Raw genomic sequence first — 22,229 nt, forward strand, 5'->3', positions numbered from 1 at the left:
GCACCCCCCCCCCCGCCCCAGTGTGCAGGATTTGGAGAGGACAACGCTGAAGGAAAGGGAGGTGAACCCACAAATCCCAGTGGCAGGGTTTTGCATGAGAAGCTGGCCCAGGAGCTCAGGAGGCTTGGTGTCCAGCCAGAAGGAAGGGAGGCCTCTGGGGCTGCACACCCCCTGCCCACGAGGCAGTTTTGTTTTATTGCGGGGGAGGCGCGGTGGTGGTGCAGTGTTTTACTAACCGCGTAAATGACCAGTCCCGGTGAGGGGACCGTAGTCACACCAGACACAGCCGCACTTTACGGACAGGGGTGGGGTGCGGGACAGGCGCGGGCGCACTCACTGGAAGGTCATCTGCCCGTGGCCGTGCCGCTTGTCGTTGTGGAACCAGCCCTGGTACACCTGCCCGTCCTGGTCCACCAGACACCCGTGTCCTAGGGAATAAGCCGAGAGGCTAGCGTCACCATGCCAGGAGGAGGAAGGTGGTGACTTTAGGACAAGGTAGCAGCGGGGGCAGGACTCAGCACCCCCACCCCCAGGGGCCTCCAAAGGTGGAGAGTTTGATTTCCAACGGCGCTGGCGGAGCAGCTCCGGGGCCAGCTCACAAAGGTCCTAGGTGAGGGTGGGCGGCCTGACAGGCCCGAGACCCCCGTGCAGAAGCTGACCGCGGCGGTGTGTGGGGGTGCGGGTCTGCAGGTCTACGGGACCACCCTGCGTGCCTGGGCGCCAGGTGGGCAGAGCAAGGCTGTCGGGCGGGGCTGCGGTGGGTGTGGCATCTTCCGGTTCTGGAAGCCGGGAGGTGCCGGGGGTCCAGCTCCTAGTGCAGCAAGTGGGCGGGCTGGGGGGCGGCGCAGAGGGAGAGGCCTTCACTCTGCTCCAATGCCCTGTGACCACTCTGCCGGCCCCTCCCGCTGCTCTTCCGGGACCGTGAGCGCTGCGGCCACAGCCAGCGGCAGCCTGCCCCCCACCCATGTGGCCTCCGGACTTGCTCTGCCTGCAGAGTCGGGGACGTGACCCAGCGGAGGCCCTCACAGGGCTGGCATTTCTGGCCTCTGGGAGCCTAACACCCAGCACCCTTGCGCAGCCACCCTGACTGCAGCTGTGTGGTGACCCCACGCGAGGCCAGAAGGCCTGTCCAGCCAAGCCCAGGCCAGACCATGGGACCATGGTGGTGGTTTTGAGGTACTAGGCTTCGGATGGGTTGTGGCACAGCGGTGGTTAGTGGATACACGACCCATGTCACAGGCACAGCACCGCACGCTCAAGCGCACCCGGCACGGTCCCCGGGACCGAAGCAGGAGCACATCGTCACCTCCGGTCCCACCTCCGAAGTCAGGCCGGGGCAGCGGTTCCCGGCCCCGAGTGGGCACCAGGCTCCCCAGTCAAGTGCGGGTCCCTGAGCCCATCCAGGCCTGCTGACTCCCGCGTATTAGGCAGGCGCCCTGGGGCCCGGTGGCATCGGACCTTCTCTCATGCCATGATGGAACGCTCCTTCGTAACGCCCGCCGGCTTTGTACTGCAGGACGCCATGGCCTTGAGGCTCTCCCAAAACAAACTGTCCGGAATAGGTGTTCCCTGGGGTGGACAAGGAGGGAGAAACAGATGTTCAGGGACAGAGCTGTCCCCTGTGTTCTCTGCGGGACAAGTCAGTTCCCACCTATCCCTTGAGTAACAGTGGCAGCTGGTGCTACTTCAGAACAGATGAGTCTCTTTATATTATTTCCGACCCTGGCTAATGAGAAGAAGTGGGGTCAGGTGGATCTGGACCTGCCCCCCGGTCTCCGCAGGGGCATCTGACCCCCTAGTCATGTGAGTGTACCCTACGCTGACCCTCTGTGAGCATCGATGGGTCCCAGCATCCGTGGGGTGTGCCTTCTGTCCACTGAGAACTGCCCCCATGCTTGCCCGTGAAGGTCTGAGGCTCTGGAGACAGTCCCTGGCCAAGTCGTGGGTGTCACGGCAGTCACCCTGTCCCAGGCTGTTACTAGGCACCCCAGTTTACAGATGGAAGCGTCTTCCGCATCCGGAAGGGAGGGACCACCTTCTGTTGGGTTTGGTTTATGAGCAAGGGGTTGGCGTGCCCGCGGCTGTCTCCGCAGCTGACCTGATGCGGCCCAGAGCCGGCGGCCTTTTCCCGTGATCTCCCCGTGCACAAACTCGCCTTCGTAGAAACTTCCATCTTTAAACAGCAGCTTCCCACGACCTGGTGAAAGAAATCGTAATGCGAAGTCAGACAGCGGTGGGGAGTGCCCACAGGTGGCCGGGTTTCAAAGGGCTCAGGTCCCCATGCGTGCCTCCATCTCTCATCCAGCGCGTGCTCTCTGCAAGCTCACCTGCAGACGCGGTTATCAGTTAAAACATTTGACACGTGATCGAGATTCAACAACAGACACAAGAGCTCATCTAAGAAAATACCAGAAGACTGATCGTCCAGCAGAAAAGCAGGCAGCGGATGTGAACAGGCAGAACCCAGACAGACATGAAACTGAGCACAGCTGTGGGACGTCTGGGCCCCACTGCCGGGGAGCCTGCCAGGTGACTCCCACTGAGACTTTCTACAAAAGCAGGTAAGCTCCCCGCCGCCCCCATCAGGGATCAACTGCAAAGTTACCGCCATTACTTCTGCTTTGACAAAGAGGAACTAAAGCCTTAGGGAGGATTTCCAGCTTGCGGCCTCCCTGCCTGTGAGAAGGTGGCAGACCAACTCCGGCGCTGCTGCCTGGCCTTGCCGCGGGCTGCTGGGGCAGCACCAGGGCGTCTTGGCTCACGAGCCCCTGTGCTGCAGGAAGTAGCCTTTCCTCGGCCATAGTGAGACCATGAGGGCCCAGTGCAGCTGGCACCGGTGCCACCTGCCCACCCCAAGCGCCCTGAGGAAACAGGCTGTCACCTGTGAGCTGGCTGCTGTGGGAAGAGGCCACAGATGTTTCTTACCATGTGTCTTCCCTCCTTTCCACTCTCCTTCATATCGGAAGAAAGAATTCGGGTATACGTAGACACCGTAACCTGAATATTGAAGAGAGGATGCACAGGTGAGCACATGACACAGGCGATCTGGCTGACATCCAAAAAACACGCAGGTGGGGACAGCATGCGACACCCCTTTAGGGGCCTCCAAGGTGTCTGTGCACTTCGCCTCCTGTGAACTCCCCAGTACTGCTGCCCAAAGGTTCAGCTTTGGGGTCAGCACATGTCCTGTTTACTGCCATCCATCTACTATATCATTTGACTGCGCACCAGACCTCATGAGCATGTGTCTGTGGGAGGTGGGTTAGGACAAATGAGTGCAGGGGCCATGAGAGGCACAGTGGTGTGGGGAGGGTTTGATGGAAGGGTTGGGAGCCTTCCTGGAGAGGGGACATTTGAGCTGAGCCTAATTAGCCAGAGAAAGGTGAGGGCACAGTGAGGCAAAGAGCCCACTCTGCCATTTCTCTGCAGGGACCCTCCAATGGCCTCCTGTTGCCTCAGGACAAAACCCACTTTGCACTCAAGGAGCGCCTGCCCATCTTTTGCCATTCAGTTGCTGAGCCCACCCACTATGCCCCAACTCCCAACTCTGGCAGGTCCTGGAAAGGGCAGACCCCCCAACCCCACCCAGAGTCCTGCTGTTTTTAAAGCACAACTTGCAGGGAGCCGTTCTAGGAAAGTGTGGGTAAGACTAGACTACCGCATCTGTCATAGAGGGTCAGGCTCTACCTAAAGGTAGTGGCGTGGACTCGGAGTTTACTCCGGTCCCTCTAAGCACAGCTCCTATCAAATCTATGAACAGCACGTCCAGGCTCCGGTTCTTCCCAGCTCGGTCTCCAGGTCTCAGGGCCCCGCCCACCGCAGAGGCGCGCCCCTTCCAGGGTCAGAGGCGACGAGGACTCCGGGAGTACCGGCGGGGGCTCGTAGGGGCGCAAGGTGGAGCCCCTCTGGGATCGGGGGACAAAGGTTCCAGTCCCGGATCCGGGGCCCTGCCCGCCTCCCTCCTACTCCTACGTAGGTCCGGTAGGGTGCAGGGCCGCCGGCCACCCGCCCCGTCGTCCGGCCCGGGCCAGCAGCCGTTACCATCCTGCGGCGGCCGCCGGGGCAGGTCCCGGCGCTGCAGGCGGGAGCTAGGGTTTCTCTGGCTGGAGGCTTCCATCTTGCCACTAGCGGTTTCCCTTAGCAACCAGCAAGTCCCTCCCCCATTGGCTCGTCGGTCGCTAGGGGGCGTGGCCGCGGGGGGCCCATTCCCTGGGCAATAACAATCTCTGGAGCGGATTCGTGCGGGCTCGGAGCCAGAGGACGCGACTGCGACTGCGCGGCGCGGCGCATTTCCGCCGCTTACGTTTCTTCCGCCGAGAGGACCGCCCCTCCAACCGCCTGAGCGCCGTCGCCGGAAGCGGAAATGGTTGGAGGCCCTCGGCCCCGCCCAGGCGGCCATCTTGGAGGCCCGGAGGCGGTGCCGCGCAGTACGGAGCGGAAGTGCTCGGTTGCCCCTTCCCGGACCGAGCAAAGCGCCGGCGCGGCCCCTGCTCGCGCCCTCCTCCCCGCGGCCCTCGGAGACCGCGCTCGGCCGCAACAGAGCCGCGAGGTGCGGGCGGGCGGACGAGGACCGGGATAAGCAGGGGTCGGGGCGCCTGGGCCTGTGGGCAGATGCGGGCGGGATAGGCGGGACCGCGATGGACGGCGCCGGCCCCCGGGGTCGGCGCGGTGACCGGCTCCGCCCGGCCCGCAGGCGCGTCCTGGGCCGCCCCCGCGTGGTGTGGGGGCGGTTGCTCGCCCCTCGGTTTCCTCGCTTGTCTCTAGGGCTTGGGTAGCGAGGCGTCAGGGGCAGTTGGGCTGTTCGAGGTGACGTTTTGTTACTAGCGCAGACTCAGGTGGCAGAGTCGTAAGTTGTCCAGGCCGACGCTTCCGACGGGCTCCCGCGGGTCTTGGCGCCCAGAGCCGCCCCCGCCGGCGGACAGCTGGGCTCGGTTCCCTTGCGTCTGACGGGAGAGGCGCCGGTGGCGCTGGAAGTTTTCCCGAAGCGCGTTCTGCTCGGTTGGGTTGGCGCTTCACGTCGCGAGAATGCGTGAGGTGGGATTCCCGTGCGTGAGTAGAGGGGCCTCGGTGACCGAAGCTGGGACCCCGTCGAGGGTGGGAGGTGCCCGCAGTCAGGTGCCCTGTGCATCTGGCCAGGTGGGGAGACGTGTAAGATGGCACGCCCAGAGGAGGGAGGAGCCTCGCCAAGATGAGCCGACGAGGTCTGGGAGGGCATTTCAGCAGAGGGAACAGCACCAGAGGTGACAGTGTCATGCAAGGGACCCAGGAATTAGGGAGGGGGAGCCCAGCTAGCCGTGACCCCGAATGCGCCATGCAGAGGACAGGATCCTGTATGGCAGTGCTCACTTCGAGGGGGTGACCACCCCTGGAAACGGGGGTGGGGGCGGTGGATAATGGCAGGGGACAGGCCACACTCAGTTTCAGGTGCGACTTGGTCTCTCCTGGGAGTAGTTTTGTCTTGTCTTTTACTTTGTTTCCTTCGTGGCTGAGAGGCAGCGGAGTTCAACAGAAAGCTTCCCATCGGCAGCTGAGTGACAGACTCTTCTGGGCGGTGTGCTCAGAGTGGGCCAGAGAGGGCCCGTCACCGCAAGGAGCTTGCACTCTAGAGGGGAATGAGCCAGAAGAAATACACACAGGGTAATGAGACCTAAGGGAGGACGGGGCGGTCTTGGAGGGTCTCTTCGAAGAGGTGGCCTTTAGGCCCAGCTGAGGGAAGAGAGTCGCAGACAGGACTGCTCGTGCGAGGGCCAGCCCCAGCTAGGGACAGGTCAGGCGACCGAGGGAGGCCACGGGCTCCCTCCTGCGGTACTGGCAGCGGGACGGGCCTGGCACCCAGTGCTGAGGCCCCCAGAGCCCGGGAGGAGGGCGCCGAGGCGCTGTTGGCTGTTTCGCAGATTGGAATGAGGTGTGCTGAAATGTGGTGTCCCGGGTCGTACCTAGGTGACCCGGCTACGAAGGGACAGCCTGGACACTAAAAAGCAGGCCGCTTGCCTCCAGGGTTCCCATCCTTAACATTACTGGTGGTGAGTTCGACGAAGGTGTGCGTTGTGTTTTAACGTGTCCATCACTGGTCAGAAAATCCGCAATCACTCGTGTGTTTTTGGATGACCCCCAGGTGCTGGGTGCGGAGAGCGAGAAGCCCTGAGCGGCTGTTTCTGCTTCGAGTGTGTACTTTGCAGGGACAGCCGACGCTTCTCTCTGACGACTGCCCTCACCGTCTCAGTTGAAGTAGCAAGCGTTTGAAGGGGGAACACGTTGGTTCTGAAAAAGTAAATCAGGGAAGCGTGAAAGGAGCCGAGGGCAGGCTGCGAGACGGGCAGGGCTTCGGCCTCGGCCTGAGCTGGGGGCTGGGTGGCCCAGGGAGTGCGTTTCGATGCAGCTCCTTTTAAACTACAGCATCCCACGATGGCCACGCCACCCTGAACGCACCCGATCCCGTCTGAGTTCGGAAGCTAAGCAGGGTCGGGCCTGGTTAGTACTTGGATGGGAGACCACCTCGGAAGACCAGGTGCTGTAGACGTTAAAAAAATAATAACAACAAAATAAAGTACAGCCTACCCCGCTCTACCCCCGGTTGACTGTGAATCCGTGACACCTCTGAAAAGACGGGGCACGGGGGCGTCCTCCACCTGTTCAGCCTGTGGGCCTAGCTCATGCCTGTCCTGGGAGGGCAAAGGGTGGTTCTTGGCTGCAGCCTGACACTTCTGGAACTCTGCCCCACCCATGTGGCAGCTCCAGGAAATGGTGTCACGGAGTCCTACTCACACTTGTAACGAGACGTGTCCACATGGTTACTTTAATGTTGCAGTTGTCGTGGGAAAGGACCTGTATTGGAGACCCTGGACCTCATCTCCAGCCGCTGCCTTCTGGGTCGGCGCAGTGCAGACGCGGTTGGGGAGTGGCGGCTCGGGTTCTGCCCGCTGTGGGCAGGCTGGGGCTGGGCGACCGAGCCGCGGGGAGCCTGGCTTCGCTGTCCGTGGGTGGCTGGAGCTGCTAGGTCTGTGAGCACCGTTTCCAGACGAGACGGAGGCCTCGAGGCCACACAGCTCTGGGCCTTGGAGACACTTGGAGCTGGAGTCCGCCTCTGCCCCGCAGCCCTGTGGTGGCACCAGGTTGGGGGCAGCAGTGAGCTCTGCCCTGGCATCTGCACCAGCTTAGGGACGCCCAGCGCCTCTGTCCTCTGGACCCTGCTTGTCCGAGGTCTGGGCAGCGGCCCACGCCAGTGCAGGCACTGAGGTCAGAGACTGGGTTGGGCTCAGGCAGAGCTGCTCCTGACCTCGGGCAGGTGGCTGGGACCATTTGAGATGTGACCCTCCGTAGTAAAATGGGGTGATGCCACCTGGCTCACTGGTGCTCAGGGTTTGTGCAGGTCACCCCTCAGGGAATCAGAACAGCATGTTAAAAACAGCCACGAGCAGGTAGGGTCACATCCACTCACAGGCGAGGGGCTGGGCCAGGGCAGCTGGCTGCCTGGGACTCGTGTGTGGCTCACTTCTCTTCGTGAGGGGGGAGCCTGGCTCCGAGGAGACCAGGAGATGCGCCGCTGGCTGCTGGCGTTGGGGGGAGCAGCTCGGGTGGAGGTCGGGACAGGGCCTAGAGGAGAGGGGGTGCAGGGGAGCCCCGGGGGCGGATGGGGAGGGACTAGGCCCGGGCTCCAGGGGGACCTGGGGGATGTGGTCCAGGTGAGGGCAGCAGAAGTGAAAGTTCACCCTTGCTGCTTTGCATGTCACGTGCCTTCCTGGCTCTCCGCCACAGTGTGTCACCCGCCTGTTTCTTTTTTGAGGCGGCAGTGGAAAAGGCACCCAGAGAGAGACTGGCTGCCGTGCTCAGTCCTGGCGGACGCGCTGATGCTGGCGGGGAACGAGGCTGAGTGGGTAGAAGGTGATCAGACCTTTGAAAGCATTTAACTGGATTTAAACGTGTCTTGTGTTTCCTCAGCTGCAGAATGTCCGAGGGGGACAGCGTCGGAGACTCCGTCCATGGGAAGCCTTCGGTGGTGTACAGATTCTTCACCAGACTCGGACAGGTCGGTTGGTTGCGGGTGTGCTGGGCAAATATTTGAACAAGGGACTGTTGACCTTGGGACGTTTCCCTGGGCGGAGGTTGGGGGGCGGGGGGGCGTGCTCGCGTCCGCGGAGGTGGGGAGCCTGAGGGTCTCACTCTCAGAAGTGCTCTCCCTGCCGTGAACGTGCCCACGACCGTGGCACAGGGCTCGCCAGCTGCGCGTCAGGCCTGGGCCCCCGCAGCCTCCGCCATGTGCTTGTCTTCCGCGTGGTTTTTTACCCTTTAAAACCGTGAGACCATCTGAACCCCCAGGCAGTATAGCTTTGTTGGTGGCGGCCCCTGCTCTGCTTTGCTGTCCCCTCTCCCGGCCACCATGTCCACGTGGCCCGGGGGAGGGGCCCTCGCACCCCATCTTACACGGGTCTGCACACGACTGTTGGAACCCAGCCCGTGGGCGGTGACGAGCCCCGTGGTGGCCAGCAGGCCTGACCTGGCCCTCTGGCACGTGTGTGAGCTTCGGTCGCGGAGGCAGTCTGAGTGCGGCACTGCTTGTGCTCAGAGTTAAAATGTTACCCATTTTTAAACTTTAAAAGAATTTTGGAAAACTTAACAGTTACTGAAGCTGGTGATAGGTTTACGTGGACTTATATGTTGTTTACTTTTTTAAATTTAGCATAAAAATGTATTTGTTTTTTTAAAATGTCCTATTTGGCGTTGACATTCGATGTCACGTGAGTTTCAGGTGTTCAGCGCAGGGTCAGATGTATTGTTTATGAAGCGACCCCCCAGGAGATCTGGTCCCCACTGGCACCCTGCTGCGCAGCTCTGACGGCTGTGTTCCCCGTGCTGCATGTCATGTGTCTGTGACTGGTTCATAACTCCCAATTTGTTATTCTCTTTATTTTTAAGACTAGTTGAAAATTTTCACAATTAAAACTTACAAATTGAAGTTTCAAAAGTAAAATTAGACACGTATGCTAATGACGCACACATACACACCTGTATGTGTGTAAAACTCTAGGAGTCCCTTCATAAAGTCCTCGGCTGGTCTGGTGGCCACCACGTGCGGGTCCTGGCAGGGCTGGGACCGGCTCTGGGGGAAGTGGGCCGTGGGGCGGGACGGCGTGCAGTGTGGTGACTCCAGGATGTGCGCATCCGTCTGCCGCGGCCGGTCGTCGGGCCTCTGTGGGGCTGGAAACGTGTCGCCCCACGGTGAGCCCTCTGCTGAGGCCGTAGGGCCATCTGCTCTGAGGCCGTTCTGTAATGTTTTTGCTCAAGGGTCGGACCTGTCTCAGGAACCGGTGCCAATGAACTTGGGATCGCCCATCGCTTTGCGCGGGTGCCATGCGGGCCAAGCAGACCGTGGGAGTGCGCTGTGTGGTAGGAGTGGCGGGTGTCCGTGACGCATGCAAACTCTTAACCGTTCCAGATCTACCAGTCCTGGCTGGACAAGTCCACACCGTACACAGCCGTGCGATGGGTGGTGACGCTGGGCCTGAGCTTCGTCTACATGATTCGGGTTTACCTGTTGCAGGTAGGTGTGGCTGAGCCGAGCGCCGAGCGCCTCCACCTTAACCTGAGTGCGCTGTGGGTCGGGATGTTGGTGTTTCATTCTCTCTCTGGATTAGGTGGGTTCGCGGTGAAAGAAATGGTCTCCAGTCACTTTCTAGTTAAGCAACAGACGTAAGAAAAATTTCAGTGACGTTTTTAAACTAGGATCGCTTACAGTTCATCCTGCCTTTGTCACACTTTAGAGTCCCCAGGACAGTCTCAGTGACAGTCTGGGCCTGGCGAAACTGTCAGTGCTACCCCTTCCCAACCCCCAGCCTGGGCAGCGTACCCTTTGGTGCACCCTCCACCCCTGGCTCGAGACTCAGGGCTGGAAACCTGGGGACAAGTAACTGTGGACCAGCCGCCTCATTCCTTGGGTGCCATGGGCAGTGTTGGCTCCTGAAGGTTCACTTGTTTGAGTCACACCTCTTGTGAGGCCGAGGGGGAGACTGGGGACTGAAGGTGGCGTGTATCGCCCCTCCAGCGACCCCCCTGGTGCCTAGACGCAGGTTCTTCTGAGAGGAGGTGCTTCGATGTTGCCTTGTGTCCAGCAGAAGGCGGGTTCAAGGCCTTGTCCAGGGTGATTTTTTCTGGAGCTGAGAAAGATGTTTCCTCATTTAAAGCAACACTTTCTTTCTGGGTCTTTCCTAAGATTGAAGGGGATGTGGTCTCTGATTTATTTACTGGATGCTACGATGTGTCAGTACCGGGGGACGTTCTCCCTGAAAATCCATGGAGCTCCTGTCCCTCGAGCAGACCCTGTGCGGTTCCAGGGGGCGGGGGCCGCGCTCTGGGCGACTGCAGCTGGTCTGATCTACAGGAGGTCTGAAGTTAATGTTGAATTCCATCGACTTTAGATTTTATGAAAGCTGGGGCTCTGTTCTCCAATGGAAAGAATGACCCAGAAACCTTGATTTAGGGGATTAAGTGGCATGGGCGCCTCCCACACAGGTTTGTACCTGATAGGGTGCCCCTCAGGCCTGGCCCCGCACACAGGCCGTGTGAGCAGTAAACTAGCTTCTCACATCTAGTTTTTAGTTTTCTGACTTAAAAAAGTTTAAGGCAGAAAGATTTCGTTTTGTTTGCATGAGAATTTTTGGGCTTATAAAATTGGGAACGCGGTGCAGTCCTGGTTCTGGTCGGATAAACCCGCTGCTTTTAGAAACAAGTTGGTTGCAGGTAGGTGTGTCGTGTGTGCACCTGTGCGGGCGTTCCCCCTTCAGGTCTCCTGAGGAAGGTTTGGCTCCAAAACGCTTTTCGCACCTCATTCTTGATTTCTGGTTCTGGATTTCTTCCGGGAAAGATGATGATCACTCGTGACAAAGTGTGTGGTAGCGGGAGTGTCAGCCAGCGTGTCTTGGGCAGTGCTGTGGCAGCTCAGGTGGCCCTCGGCTGACGGCAGGGCGTCTGGAGCCGGGCGCAGCAGCGTCGCTCAGTGCCCGGCCGTGCCCCGCTGCGGTGCAGCTTGGCCTGGACTCCGCGAACCGCCCTTCCTGCCGCGCTTCCGGTGGGGGCCCGTGGCCGCAGGTGTTTCGTGCATCTAACTGGACCCTTCTGCTCGCCCGCTGTCGAGACCTACAGAGCAGTTTGACATAAACCGTCACCATGGAGGTTCCCTGCCCTCCACTGGCCCTCGTACCACCCCAGGTCTGGAGGTCCTGGGATGTTGGCGGGCTCGGCTCAGGGTGTGGGCGGCCGGAGCAGCTCTGATCTGTCTCTCTTCTCTCCAGGGATGGTACATTGTCACCTACGCCTTGGGAATCTACCACCTCAATCTCTTCATAGCTTTTCTTTCTCCAAAAGTGGACCCTTCGCTCATGGAGGACTCAGGTAGCTGTCGGCCGGGGGAGAGCTGTGATCTGTACTTCACGGGGCTGCTCGTTCTCTCTAGAAACATCTGAAATCCAGATTTTGAGACCGTCTCTTGGTGTTTAATGCCGGGGACTTTGGTGACGATGATAAATTTGTTTGTAGAACGATTCATTGAACCCTCTTAACCACCCCGTGGGGGCAGCCTGTTCCTTCTGTCACCCCTGACACGCAGACGAGGGAACGGAGACCCAGCGTCACGTAGCTTGTCCAGGGTCACATGGCAGTCAGTGGCACAGGGATGTACACCTTCCTAAAGAGCCAGCCTTCTTTCAGTCACCCTCACAGCAGCAGTTAGGTCCCCTTCTCGCAGAGCCAGAGGTTTTCCCGGGCAGCTCGCTGTGGCCAACAGAGGCCACTTGGACCCTGCCCACTATGGCCAGCCCGGGTGGGTGGTGGTCAGATTTCCCAGGATGGCGAGTTGAAGGTTCCTGACTCACGCTGTCCTGGCCATGCCTGGGCCAGGTGGGGCCCAAGTCCACGCCTGACTGGCCAGCCGGGCAGCGGCCTGAACAGAGGATGAGTCGTCTGTCCCGGCACGTCTGTCGTCACTGCCGGGAAAGCTGGGCTGCCCGCGGAGCCCTCCCTGTCACAGAGACGCTGAGTGCGTGGCATTTTCTCCAGGCCATTCCCGCTGCGACCAGAAGCCTGTGATTTGCTTTAGAGACAAGTTAATGGACACACGAAAGGAAACAACTCTTTCAATTCGTGATGCTAGCCTCAGTTTCTCGGTCTGTACCGGGAGGCACTTGTCTCAGGTGGGGCGAGGCGAGACGAGGCGAGACAGGTGTGTGGACCCCACCCCCACGGGCCTGGCTCTCAGGTCCCAGAGGAGGGCGATGGTCCCTGTAGCCCGTGCCCCGGAGAGCAGACACAGCGTGGCGACCGTTCCCCACGTGTGCGACCGTTCACGCCTGTTTCCTTCACGTACCTTCGTGTAGTGCAGTTGACGTGTCCCCGAAAATGGGTGTGTAGTTGAACTTCTGTGCAACCGTTTAAGTCACGTAGCAGTTTTTTTTTAAGTCTAACATGAGTCTTCTAAAGCTGTAAATTGGTTTCTAACTCTGCTAAGAGCCCCTTTTGGTCTGCGGTTTAGTGAAATGAATCTGTATTTCACACATTAGGTTTTTTAGTTCAGAAGTTTTAGGGGAAAACGAGCACGTGTAGTCACAGAAATAAAGAGGAGACATCTGCTGCTTCTGACAGCCGCTCTGTTTTTCAGATGACGGTCCCTCCTTACCAACGAAACAGAACGAGGAGTTCCGGCCGTTCATTCGGAGGCTTCCGGAGTTTAAATTCTGGTGAGTTGATTCCTAAAGATATTTGTTCTCCAGTGTTCATTCAGACCGCTTTTGCTCTAGCTGGCCAGGGAGTTAGAGTTCTTAAATGACTTTGGTTTGTTTTGAACATTTGTTCACCCAAAATTGGAGTGCTGTGCTTCTGAGGGAGCCCAGTACCCGGTGCTTCTCGGTTGCAAGTTACTGCTGAAGCACTCTGAAGCGGGCGGTGGGGGAGCCTGCTTTCGGCCACGGTGTCCCGAGAGTGTCGCAGACTCCCTCAGGAAGGACAGGCCGCACAGCCAGTCGTGGCCCTGTGCCCCAGACTGCCGGCCATGCTCCATGCATGCAGTGCCTTGTGGTTCCGGCCACGTGTCTGACAGATGCAGGGCTGGGCCATTCCAGGGCAGGCGCAGCCTCGGGGACAGCTGCTGCCCAGGAGTGGGGGTTGGCTTGTCCCCCAGACCTCCTGCAGGTGGCGGCATCTGTGTGATGGGACGAGTGTATGTGTGGCAGGTGGACAGGGGGACCCCCTGCTGTCAGAGCGATGGGGACTCTGGCCTCTGTCCTGTATTTGATGGATCAGAAAACTGAAGGCCATGAGCTCCTGCCCCTTCGCCAGGGTCTGGCCGGGGCCTGGCAGGTCTGGGGGCAGCGAGCGTGCAGTGCTGGCAGGGCCGGGGCCTGGCAGCCCGAGGAAGAGCCGGGAGGTGGCCAGGCCCTGAGCGGCAGGAGCGCCTGGGTGCTGCTTGGTCCTCTGGACGCATGTGACCCTGGGGGCTCAGCACGTGGGGTTCTCCAGACGGCCGGCCCGGCAGCAGACACGAGGCTGGGCAGACCGCGGGCTCCGCGTCGCGCGGCACGCGTGAAATGCACGCAGTGTGTCTCCGAGTCTGTGCCTGGCCCTTGGGGGCAGCGCCGTGCCGCTGTCCCCGAACTGACCTCCTCTCCTTTCAGGCACGCAGCCACCAAGGGCATCCTGGTGGCCATGGTCTGCACCTTCTTCGAGGCGTTCAATGTCCCGGTGTTCTGGCCCATCTTGGTCATGTACTTCGTCATGCTGTTCTGCATCACCATGAAGAGGCAGATCAAGGTGAAAGCCTCACGGCTGCGCTGGGAAAGGCGGGCGCGCCGGGCGCAGGCCTGCGACACGGGAGGCTGATGCGGACCCTGCCTTATCCACACGGGGCAGCGGGCAGCTCTGTGCGGGCCTGGGACGGGGACACGGTGCCCCGCTTCCCCCCACCAAGGCCAGCCAGCGTGGCACTGTACCCCAGCCCGGAGCTGGGGGCGGGCTCTTGGGCGGCACAGGAATGGCCCTTGGTTGTGCCCCCTCCCGGGTCAGTCAGGACCTGCTGGATGATGACGTTCCCCTGAACAGGCCTGGGCAGATAGGCCTGCACAGCCCAGTGGGGCACCCCACCCCAGGGCCTGTCCTGTGCGCCGGGGGCTGCTTCTGGCGGGGGCCTGGGAGCGCACTGCTGGGGGCCTGGTTTTGTCGCCTGGCGCGAGGACGTGGCCCATCGGAAAGCTGTTCTGAACCTGGTCTGTCTGTCTGTCTGTCCCCAGCACATGATAAAGTACCGGTACATCCCCTTCACGCACGGCAAGAGGACGTACAAGGGGAAGGAGGATGCGGGCAAGACGTTCGCAAGTTAGACGCGGCAGGCGCTTCCCTCCCTCGGAGCCTGAGGCGGGTTCGAGCCATCGTGAGAACGCCTTCTTTCTTCACATAACGTAGTCGATGATGAGGGAGTCGGATTTTCTTTTTAAAGAGGAGCTTCAGTTATTTGTAATTGAAATATCAGGTTCTTGAAGAAACTGGCACTTAAACTGAATTGCATTGATCTCTTTTTCAGTGACGTTCAGGTGTTTAAACGGACAGAACCTTAGCCGCAGGCTGGGCGGGCGGCGGGTATGAGGGCCCAGGCTGCACGCCAGCCGCCGCCTCTCCCCGAGGACGCCCGTGGGCACGTCCCCCAGCTGGGGACGACGCCAGCCTGAGTGCCGCGTGTTGGAAGGAGCCTGACGTTTGAAAGGTGACTCCCCAGTAACGCTGGGCTCTCATGCCAGTTTCCCATTTTCATCCCAGCAGCGGCGTTTGAAGTTGGCCTGTATCGTAATGACTCAAAACTCTGTTAACTACCGTGATTGCTTTTGGGCCTGGAATTATAAATATATATTTTAATCGTTTGAGATTATTTTGACACATTTCTTTCATACATAGAAAGCTGGTGACTGTGTTTCTGCGCAGCAGCCCCTGCGCCAGGCCGGCACGGTCGGTGCGGGCCTGTGGCTTCCGACGCCGCTGCGCTCTGGGGAGGGCGCTGCCGTGCACGTCGACTTCTTTTTGATGTGATAAAACGAGTTCTCGTAACCATTTTACTACGTGACTTTTTAATTCCAACTTTATTAAACACGGTGTCCCCTTTCTCGTGTAGTCTCTATCTGAATGCCGCAGCTCGCTGCAGGCCAGCCTAGCCCGTCGGGAGTACCACAGGCCCCGGGGAGTGAACCGCGTTTGCCAAGTGCTGCAGACGGGACAGTCGGCATGACTGTGGTTGTCACTGGGGTGGGCACTGAAGTCGGTCTTTTCTCCCGGGTCTGGAGGGGGCTCCCTCGTCACCCTGAGCGCACTGTTGGCCATCGTTTTGGGGTCTTGGACCCCAACTGTGTCTGTCATGCCCATGTTTACAGGCCTGAACTGAGCTGCTCTAGGTCTTAGAAGGCCACGTAGAGACCGTGTGTTTTAAACTTTTATTTAAATGACATTCCAGATCGGTACTTTCCTGACACTGGAGCCCTGAGGTGCTCAGGCCCGTTTCCTCAACGCGCGCGCCGTCTCCTGGCACCGCTCCGGTCAGGCGGGCGGGAGTCGTGTGCGCGTGGTCGGAGCGTCACTGAAGGTCTCGGGCATGAGGGAGGCCGCTCTGGGGCTCCTCGTCTAGGTGAGGTCAGCACGGCGTCCCTGGCAGCTGACCTTCCACGAGCGAGGCCTGCTGAGCCGTGTCTATTCCTGGACAGCTGCTGAGTCACTCTGAGGGGGGTCGGTGCGGGCCTCTGCCCTGGACCAGACGTCCCAGGGAGGGCATTTTGTACCCACTATTGTCAGACCTGATTTTCACGTCACTCTGACGGCTTTAACGTCCTAGCACTTCGTGGAACTTGTTTCTTAAGGGACCTTCGGCAAAGTCCTGTATCTGGTACAAGTAGTTTCGGATCCCTTACGATAACAAAGTGGCAGGAAGCAGGCTGGACGGAGATGACCTAGTGTAGCAGCTGTCCTGCCAGGCCTCCAGGGCACCGTTTGTGGGCCAGGTGTCAGGAAGGCAGACTCCTCACTCAAGCTAGCTGTCCCTGGAGCCCTGAGCAGGAGCGACCCCTGCACAGCTACCCAAGGCTAGGACGCGACGGCAGCTTTCTGAACTGGTCACAAACCTGAGGCACGCGGAGCCCTCGGTTTCTCCTGTGAGTGGACGTGCCTGGCCCCGGCCACCAGCCCTGGTGGCGGGGCTGGCAGGCTGACTGCATCACCAGGACAGCTCCGTCCCCTGCCCTCACTCAGCACTCGCCGTTCGGGCTGAACCTTGCTGTCCACCTGGTTTGGCTCAGTGTCTCATCATGGAAACGGAAAAAGCGTTTCCGGGCCTGTTTCTGAAATACTTGCGGTTTGGGGGAGGGACGCAAACTCAGAACCTCGTTCCAAGCAGTGCCATTTCCCGAAAGAGTGACCGGGCTGTGCCACAGTGGGGGTGGTGGGGGCCCCCCACTGGGTCCTGGCCAGTGTCCTGCCACTGGGTCCCACCACCACCTCCACAGGCTCGAGGAACAGCTGGATGGAGCCCCGCCCAAACTTGGCCCTGGACGCCTCGGACCAGCCGTCCAGCTTCTGTCCTGAGCTGCTGGCGTAGCATCTTATGTGACTAAAGTAGAAAATTTTACAGTTTTGTGATTCCTGTGCAAGTTAACCTTGTGAATCAAGTGTCTTCTTGACGTCAGGTGACTCCTGCATCCCTCTGTCCTGTAATCACCGGAAGTGCCGCAGGTAGACGAGCTTCTGGGGAGGGAACTTCTCCCTGCACAGGGGACACTCCGTCTGTGGGGGAAGGAGAGGTCATGTGGACTGTCCCCTGCAAGACCACTGCGGGCCCTCCCCGACTGGCATCGCCAGCAACGCTGGGTGTTTCTGTTCAACTTGACCGAAAAGTCGGCCTTTCTTCAGAAGTCAAACCTGAAGGGAAGGCCTTAACCCTGGGTGTCAAGGAGCAGGGGACAGTGGTCAGGCTGAGGAGACAGCCAGCCTGTCCACGTGGCAGCTACCGATGTGTTGAGAGGAGCAGGGGGACCCAGACACCTCGGGGTCTCAGCTGCTGGACGACTGGCTGCCTGAGCCTCTTGCGAGGTTCTAGGACGAACATACCTGTCCACTGTCCATTTCCTCAGGCCTGGTGGTCCCACCCCTAAGGACCATCTGGACTGAAACCAGGTCAGGTTCCCTCTGGCCCCAGAGGGCGGGCGGCTCTCCCGCCGGCACCACGTGAGGCCCACGCAGTTGGGGCGGCAGCACCTGTGCTCCTGGGGTTCCCTCGAGGCAGACGTGGGGGACCCGGAGCAGCCTGGGCTGAAACCGCACAGGACCCAAGTGCAGGTCCTAGATCAGCCCCCACCCATGGCTGATGTTGACATGAGCGTCCTCAGGTGGGTAACAGCTCAGGGATTAAAGCGGCACAGGAAACACGGGGGCTGTACCTGCCGTACCTGGATTTGGGCTGAGCTCGCCAGCAGAGGCCAGCAGAGGTGGTGTGTGGGGGCCCAGGAATAACCCCACTCTGGGGTCAGCATGCAGGTGAGAGGTGGCATGGTGTCCCCTGCACTAGCCATCTGACTCAGTATCCCAACAGCGTGAGGTCTCAAAGGCCAGGCCAGGCAGCTCTGCGTCCTGGGACGCCCACGTGGGCAGCCACAAGGGGCGCCTGTCCAGCTGGAGAGGAGGGCCCCGCCTGTGCGGGCAGGCCAGGGCCTCCCAGGAGGGGACGCTCAGCTTTTCCAGCTTTCGGCAAAGCGTCAGCACAGCAATGGCAACGCCTCGACCCCCGATACAGCTCTCTACCTGGCTTACCTGGGGGCTTCCACAGAGATGCCCACCCGCCTCCCTGAGGAGAGGTTTCAGAGGCAGGCTCCCGACTGCAGCCCCGGGCGGCCGCACACCTGCCGGGGGAGCCTGCACTGCAGAACCACGGCTGACCTTGGTGTCGCACCACTGGGTGATGCACTCCCAGCAGAAGAGGTGGCCGCAGGGCGTGGCAGTCGCGTGCCTGCGCTCCTCCAGGCACAGAGTGCACAGGGAGCTTCTGGAGACCGCTCTCTCTTCCACGTGGCTCCTGTGGGGGGAGGGGAGCTGAGCCTCGCAGGCCTTGCTGAGTGCAGGGATGCTCGGCCCCCGCAGCCGGCAGCGAGCCCGCACTGAGACCCCGCGCCCTTGGTGCCAGCCCCGCGCACCTGCGGTGAGACAGGCCGCGGTGCAGCTTCCACTCCCGCCGCGCACGCTGCCTCTGTCGGAAGCCGTGTAGCTGCAGGCCCACGGACAGGGCCAGGTGCAGCAGCGAGACGAGCCCCAGCAGCCTGTAGCTTGTGTGAGCCCGCGAGTCCTCTGTGGGCGGGCGGTGGACGCGGAGCTGTCGAGGACCCCGAGGGGAGTCACATGATCAGCTGGCACAAAGACTGGGCAGCTTGGCAGGCAGGCCTCCTCTAGTACTCAAGTGCCCCATCAAATGAGGCCAAACTCTGCCCTCTTGGCGCACAGTGGGGACAGGAGGACCACGGGGCTGGGCTAGTGAGGAGGACCCTGCGGGGCCTGAGCACCGGTGGGCGGGCAGTCAGGGGATGCTGCTGGACAGCGCGGGGCTCACTCCCGACGGGCCAGGCGCTGAGCCGGGAAGTCTGCAGATCACTGGCTGTGTGCAGGTGAGGGTTTGGGGGGCACCTCAAAGGGGAGTCAGCAGAGAAGGCTGGGGAGCACCCAGCGGGGCAAGAGGAAAGGCCCACGTGCCGGACGCCGCCAAGCAGCATCTCTGCTACAGGGACAGAAGCTCCCGCTCCGCAGGCAGGGGCCTGAGGAGGTCTTTCTGGATGAATCTGGAAGCGAGGTATCGGCTGAGAACCAGAAAGAAGGCAGGCAGTGACAGGGCCCACGTGGACACCGTGGGGTCACCGTCACCTGATCTTCCCTCAGGGCAGTCTGAGAAGAGTGGTCATAGGACCCGGGAGCCCAGGGCCGGGCCCGTGCTTACAGGAAAGGGCAGGGCGCCCGGCCTAGCACCTAGGCTGGCCTACATGTGCTGGCTGCCGGCAGGCGGACTTGCCCACCCGCGGGGTGTATGGAGAATGGACTTCCTTGGGCCCATTAGCAAAACATGGACCAGCAAGGCCAGTCGAGGCTCTCGGCCCCGGCCCCGGCCCCGTGCCAGTCCACAGAGGGCCTGAAGAGCCAGCTCTGCACGTGAACCAGAATCGAGCCGCCTGGGCGGTGCCCACACTCACATAGGTGACTCCCGTGAGCCGCTTGGCCAGGTGGTAGAAGGCGCCATGGATGTAGAACCAGGCAACGTGGAGCCGCTGCAGACAGCCCAGGCCCTGCCTGAGCACCAGCGCGGCCCGCAGGAGCATCTTCCTCTGCTGCTCCGTCAGGGTGGCCGCCTGCTGGTGCACCCAGCGCCTCACCGCCGACCGGCCACGAACGCCAGGCGCCAGGCTGCCCTGCAAGGGCCGGGCGCCATCGCCGTCGGCCTGCAGCTCATGCTCCAGGTGCAGCAGGGCCTTGTCCAGCAAGTAGGGCAGGACAGTGTGCAGAGCGACCAGCACGCCGCGGCGTAGCCCTGAGGGCACTTGGCTCCGGGACCGGTCCACCTGGACGACCCCGACGTACTCCTCCCCGAGGGTCTGGTAGCCTGGGGACAAGGGGATGCGCACATGAGAGTCTGAGGCAGGACCTGCCAGCCCTTTCCTTCTCTGCGCCAGATCTGGCACTCCACCGGGGCCCCGCCTTTCCTCTAAGGGACGATGCTCCGCCAGGGCCTCGCCGCCCATGCTCTGCTGACGGGGCTCAGTGTGGGGAGCACGGGTTCAGCCACAGAGAAACGGTGTCAGTGGCACCCTGTGCAAGGTCCCCAGGGACACAGGATGAAAGGTCACAGGTGAACAGAGCTTTCAGAGGCCCTGGCTGGGGCTTGGGGCCTGGCCTCCTGCTAGCGGTGGGTCTCGGGTCCTCCCCTTCCCTGAGGATGCATCCAGGCCAGCCCCAGGGACACTGGGAAGGCCCCCAGGAGCTTCGTACTCTGCTGTCAGCCCCTTCCCGTCCTCTGGGCTTGGTGTGTGTTGAGGCCCTCGGTCCCAAGGTCTCACAGGGGTGCTACCTGCAAGTGTGGTGAGGCTGAAGTAGGCTACATCTGACAGCAGCTCGACTTCTCTCCTCCACTCCAGCCACTTCTTCGCACCTGAAAGAAACAGCATTATTTCTCTGGGGGTGGGGGCCGGTGGGCCGGTAAGGAACAAGAACGATGCTCTGCCGCCCTCCTGCCAAGGCCCATCCCAACCACTTTACTCGAAGCCGAGACTGTCCTAAATCACTCTCCTCTCTCCCCTGGCATCTGGTGCCGCCCACTCTGCTCTATCTGCGCCTGCCTTGCCTGGGCCACCGAGTCTCCTGAAACCCAACCTGCAGCCACCTCCCCCTGGGCCCCCCTCCAAGTGTTCTAGAGCCCAGAAGGGCCACAGGACAGTGTAGGACAGTGACTGAGCACAAGCGAGACCACTGTCCAGCATCCACTCCCAGCTCCCCACCTTGCTGGTTGTGACCTCAAGCAACTTCGCCATCACCCAGGAATCCCAATTTCTGTATCGCTGAGGATGGGAATGACAAGTCCTATCTCTTAGAAATATTTTGAGGAGTAACTATTTGTAAAGTATTGAAAGAAGTAGCTAACGCTAAATCACAGTGTTCGTAATATGATATACACACCATTTGTTCTGAGCCTGTCCCTCCCCTGTTCAAAGCCTGCTGATGGCCACCCAGCCCGTCTCCCTTCGGCGCTGTCGTCCGGAAGCCACCCCACGCTCCCACCCTCGGCCCTTCCTTTCTCCACACCTGGCCCCACTCCAACCCCCACCCAGCAGTTAGGGTGCGCAGGGCCTGGCCCAGGTGACCGGGGTGGCAGAGCCGGGCGGGGTCTAGGGGCTCATCCGCCCACCTCGCAGCGCGGCGCCCAGGACCACCCACGGGGGCCAGATCTTTTTGGCTGCGCAGGTCACTCAGTGCAGGCAGCGGCCTCGGACGCCGGGCTGGACCTCTTGGCTCACCCGCGAGGACACCTAGGACACCTCCACCCGGCCCCGCGTGGCCTCACCCGCCAAGCTGTGGAGGGCGCTGCCCGCTGCGCTCCGCAACCCGCCGCGGTAGTAGTCGTCCTTCTGCGCCGCGCGAACCACCTCCGGGGGGCTGGCAGCTGCGGGAGCCATGGCCGCGGAGACCCCGAGGGCCGCGGAGACCCCGATGGCCACGCCCACGCAGGCGGTGCCTGCTGACGGCCGGGCTGGGCGTGCGGCGCACACCTTGTACGTCACGGCCCGAGGGGCGGGGCGAGAGGGCTGACGGGCCCGCGCTCTCGGGGGGCGGGGCGTGGGGCGGGGCGTGCGCTGCAACCCGGACCCTCGGGCTGGAGGCCGGGACTGGGTCGGGCACATGCGTGCGCGAGGTGCGTAGGTGACCAAGAGGGCGGGGGGATTCCGGGACTGGGGCCTGACCCAGGGCCCAGGACGCCATGGTGCTTCTGGGTTTGAAAGCTGATCTGGCTGCTTCTTGGAGAGCCGAGCGTGGGACAAGCCCCAGGGACGGCGGAAGCGGAGGCGGGCGCTGACCCTCCATGAGGTCTGGGAGCCTCGCCCGCTCTCCCGCCCTCCGGGGCCGGGATGATAAGGGCAGTGGGCCAGTTGGGTGCCCGGGCATCGGAGGTGGATGCGGCATCCCGCACTAGGCCAGGCACCTCCTTTGTGTTCTGACCCTAAGGGACCTCACTGGGAGCCCCCTGTGGGCTGGAGCCTCCCCTCTGGGCCTCTCCAAAGGTGCTCTGGGGACCCAGGCTGGGGGCAGCAGCTGGGATTTTTGTGAATCACGATCACGACAAGACAGGCACCTCCACTCACCCACCAGGCTGCCCCGTAGCAGGCTCCACAGCACGGACGCCTGACCCCTCCCGGCCTCTCTGCTCACAGAGGAAGGACCTAGGGAGGCCTGGGGGACTTGCCGAGGCCACACACCAGAGAGAACAGAGCTGGGAGAGCCTATCGCCCAGCCACGGGCCACAGCTGGACTTGAGCCGCTGGTCTGGAGGGACCTGGGTGTAGGAAAGTGGGAGGAGGGATTGTGCGGGGAGAGCTTGAGGCCCAGAGCAGATCAAGTCTGCACCCCTGCCCTAGCGGCCACCTGGTGGAGGGAGGGCAGGGGGCGCCCCAGACAGACAAGTGTCCCCAGGC

General features: G+C 61.3%; 3 protein-coding genes and 1 pseudogene across 7 annotated transcripts in view; 2 read left to right on the forward strand and 2 right to left on the reverse strand.

The window, feature by feature from the left end:
- Positions 1 to 4,283, reverse strand: part of MORN1 (MORN repeat containing 1) — a 48,390-nt gene extending 44,107 nt beyond the window's left edge. Inside the window, 5 exon segments of the mRNA XM_039876907.1 lie at positions 302 to 428; positions 1,459 to 1,569; positions 2,099 to 2,197; positions 2,926 to 2,997; positions 4,042 to 4,283. Of these exon segments, the coding sequence (XP_039732841.1) occupies positions 302 to 428; positions 1,459 to 1,569; positions 2,099 to 2,197; positions 2,926 to 2,997; positions 4,042 to 4,117 (485 nt within the window). The 5' untranslated portion in view covers positions 4,118 to 4,283.
- Positions 4,284 to 4,389: 106 nt separating this feature from the next.
- RER1 (retention in endoplasmic reticulum sorting receptor 1) lies at positions 4,390 to 14,897 on the forward strand. Of its 2 annotated transcripts, XR_005655865.1 has the most exons (8): positions 4,390 to 4,549; positions 7,939 to 8,026; positions 9,434 to 9,538; positions 11,286 to 11,385; positions 12,647 to 12,725; positions 13,659 to 13,794; positions 14,271 to 14,410; positions 14,561 to 14,897. XR_005655865.1 is itself a non-coding variant. In XM_039876906.1 (7 exons), the coding sequence occupies exons 2-7, from the start codon at positions 7,946 to 7,948 to the stop codon at positions 14,358 to 14,360; spliced, it is 591 nt and encodes a 196-aa protein (XP_039732840.1). In that variant the 5' UTR covers positions 4,390 to 4,549; positions 7,939 to 7,945; the 3' UTR covers positions 14,361 to 14,897. The 2 variants fall into 2 exon arrangements, 1 of the variants encoding a protein (XP_039732840.1); XM_039876906.1 differs by having other exon boundaries at positions 14,271 to 14,897.
- Positions 6,402 to 6,520, forward strand: LOC120614133 (uncharacterized; annotated as a pseudogene).
- PEX10 (peroxisomal biogenesis factor 10) lies at positions 9,538 to 21,276 on the reverse strand. Of its 4 annotated transcripts, none has more exons than XM_039876903.1 (6): positions 21,104 to 21,276; positions 20,114 to 20,194; positions 19,242 to 19,648; positions 18,201 to 18,376; positions 17,947 to 18,082; positions 9,538 to 9,670 (listed from the first exon to the last, which is right to left on the reverse strand). In XM_039876903.1, the coding sequence occupies exons 1-6, from the start codon at positions 21,213 to 21,215 to the stop codon at positions 9,629 to 9,631; spliced, it is 954 nt and encodes a 317-aa protein (XP_039732837.1). In that variant the 5' UTR covers positions 21,216 to 21,276; the 3' UTR covers positions 9,538 to 9,628. The 4 variants fall into 4 exon arrangements, with proteins under 4 accessions (XP_039732837.1, XP_039732839.1, XP_039732836.1 ...); XM_039876902.1 differs by lacking the exon at positions 9,538 to 9,670 and adding an exon at positions 15,094 to 16,797; XM_039876905.1 differs by lacking the exon at positions 18,201 to 18,376.
- Between the last annotated feature and the right edge of the window lie 953 nt (positions 21,277 to 22,229).

This window comes from Pteropus medius, unplaced genomic scaffold (genome assembly GCF_902729225.1).
Source record: "Pteropus medius unplaced genomic scaffold, Ma_sr-lr_union100, whole genome shotgun sequence".
Lineage (NCBI taxonomy): Eukaryota > Metazoa > Chordata > Mammalia > Chiroptera > Pteropodidae > Pteropus > Pteropus medius.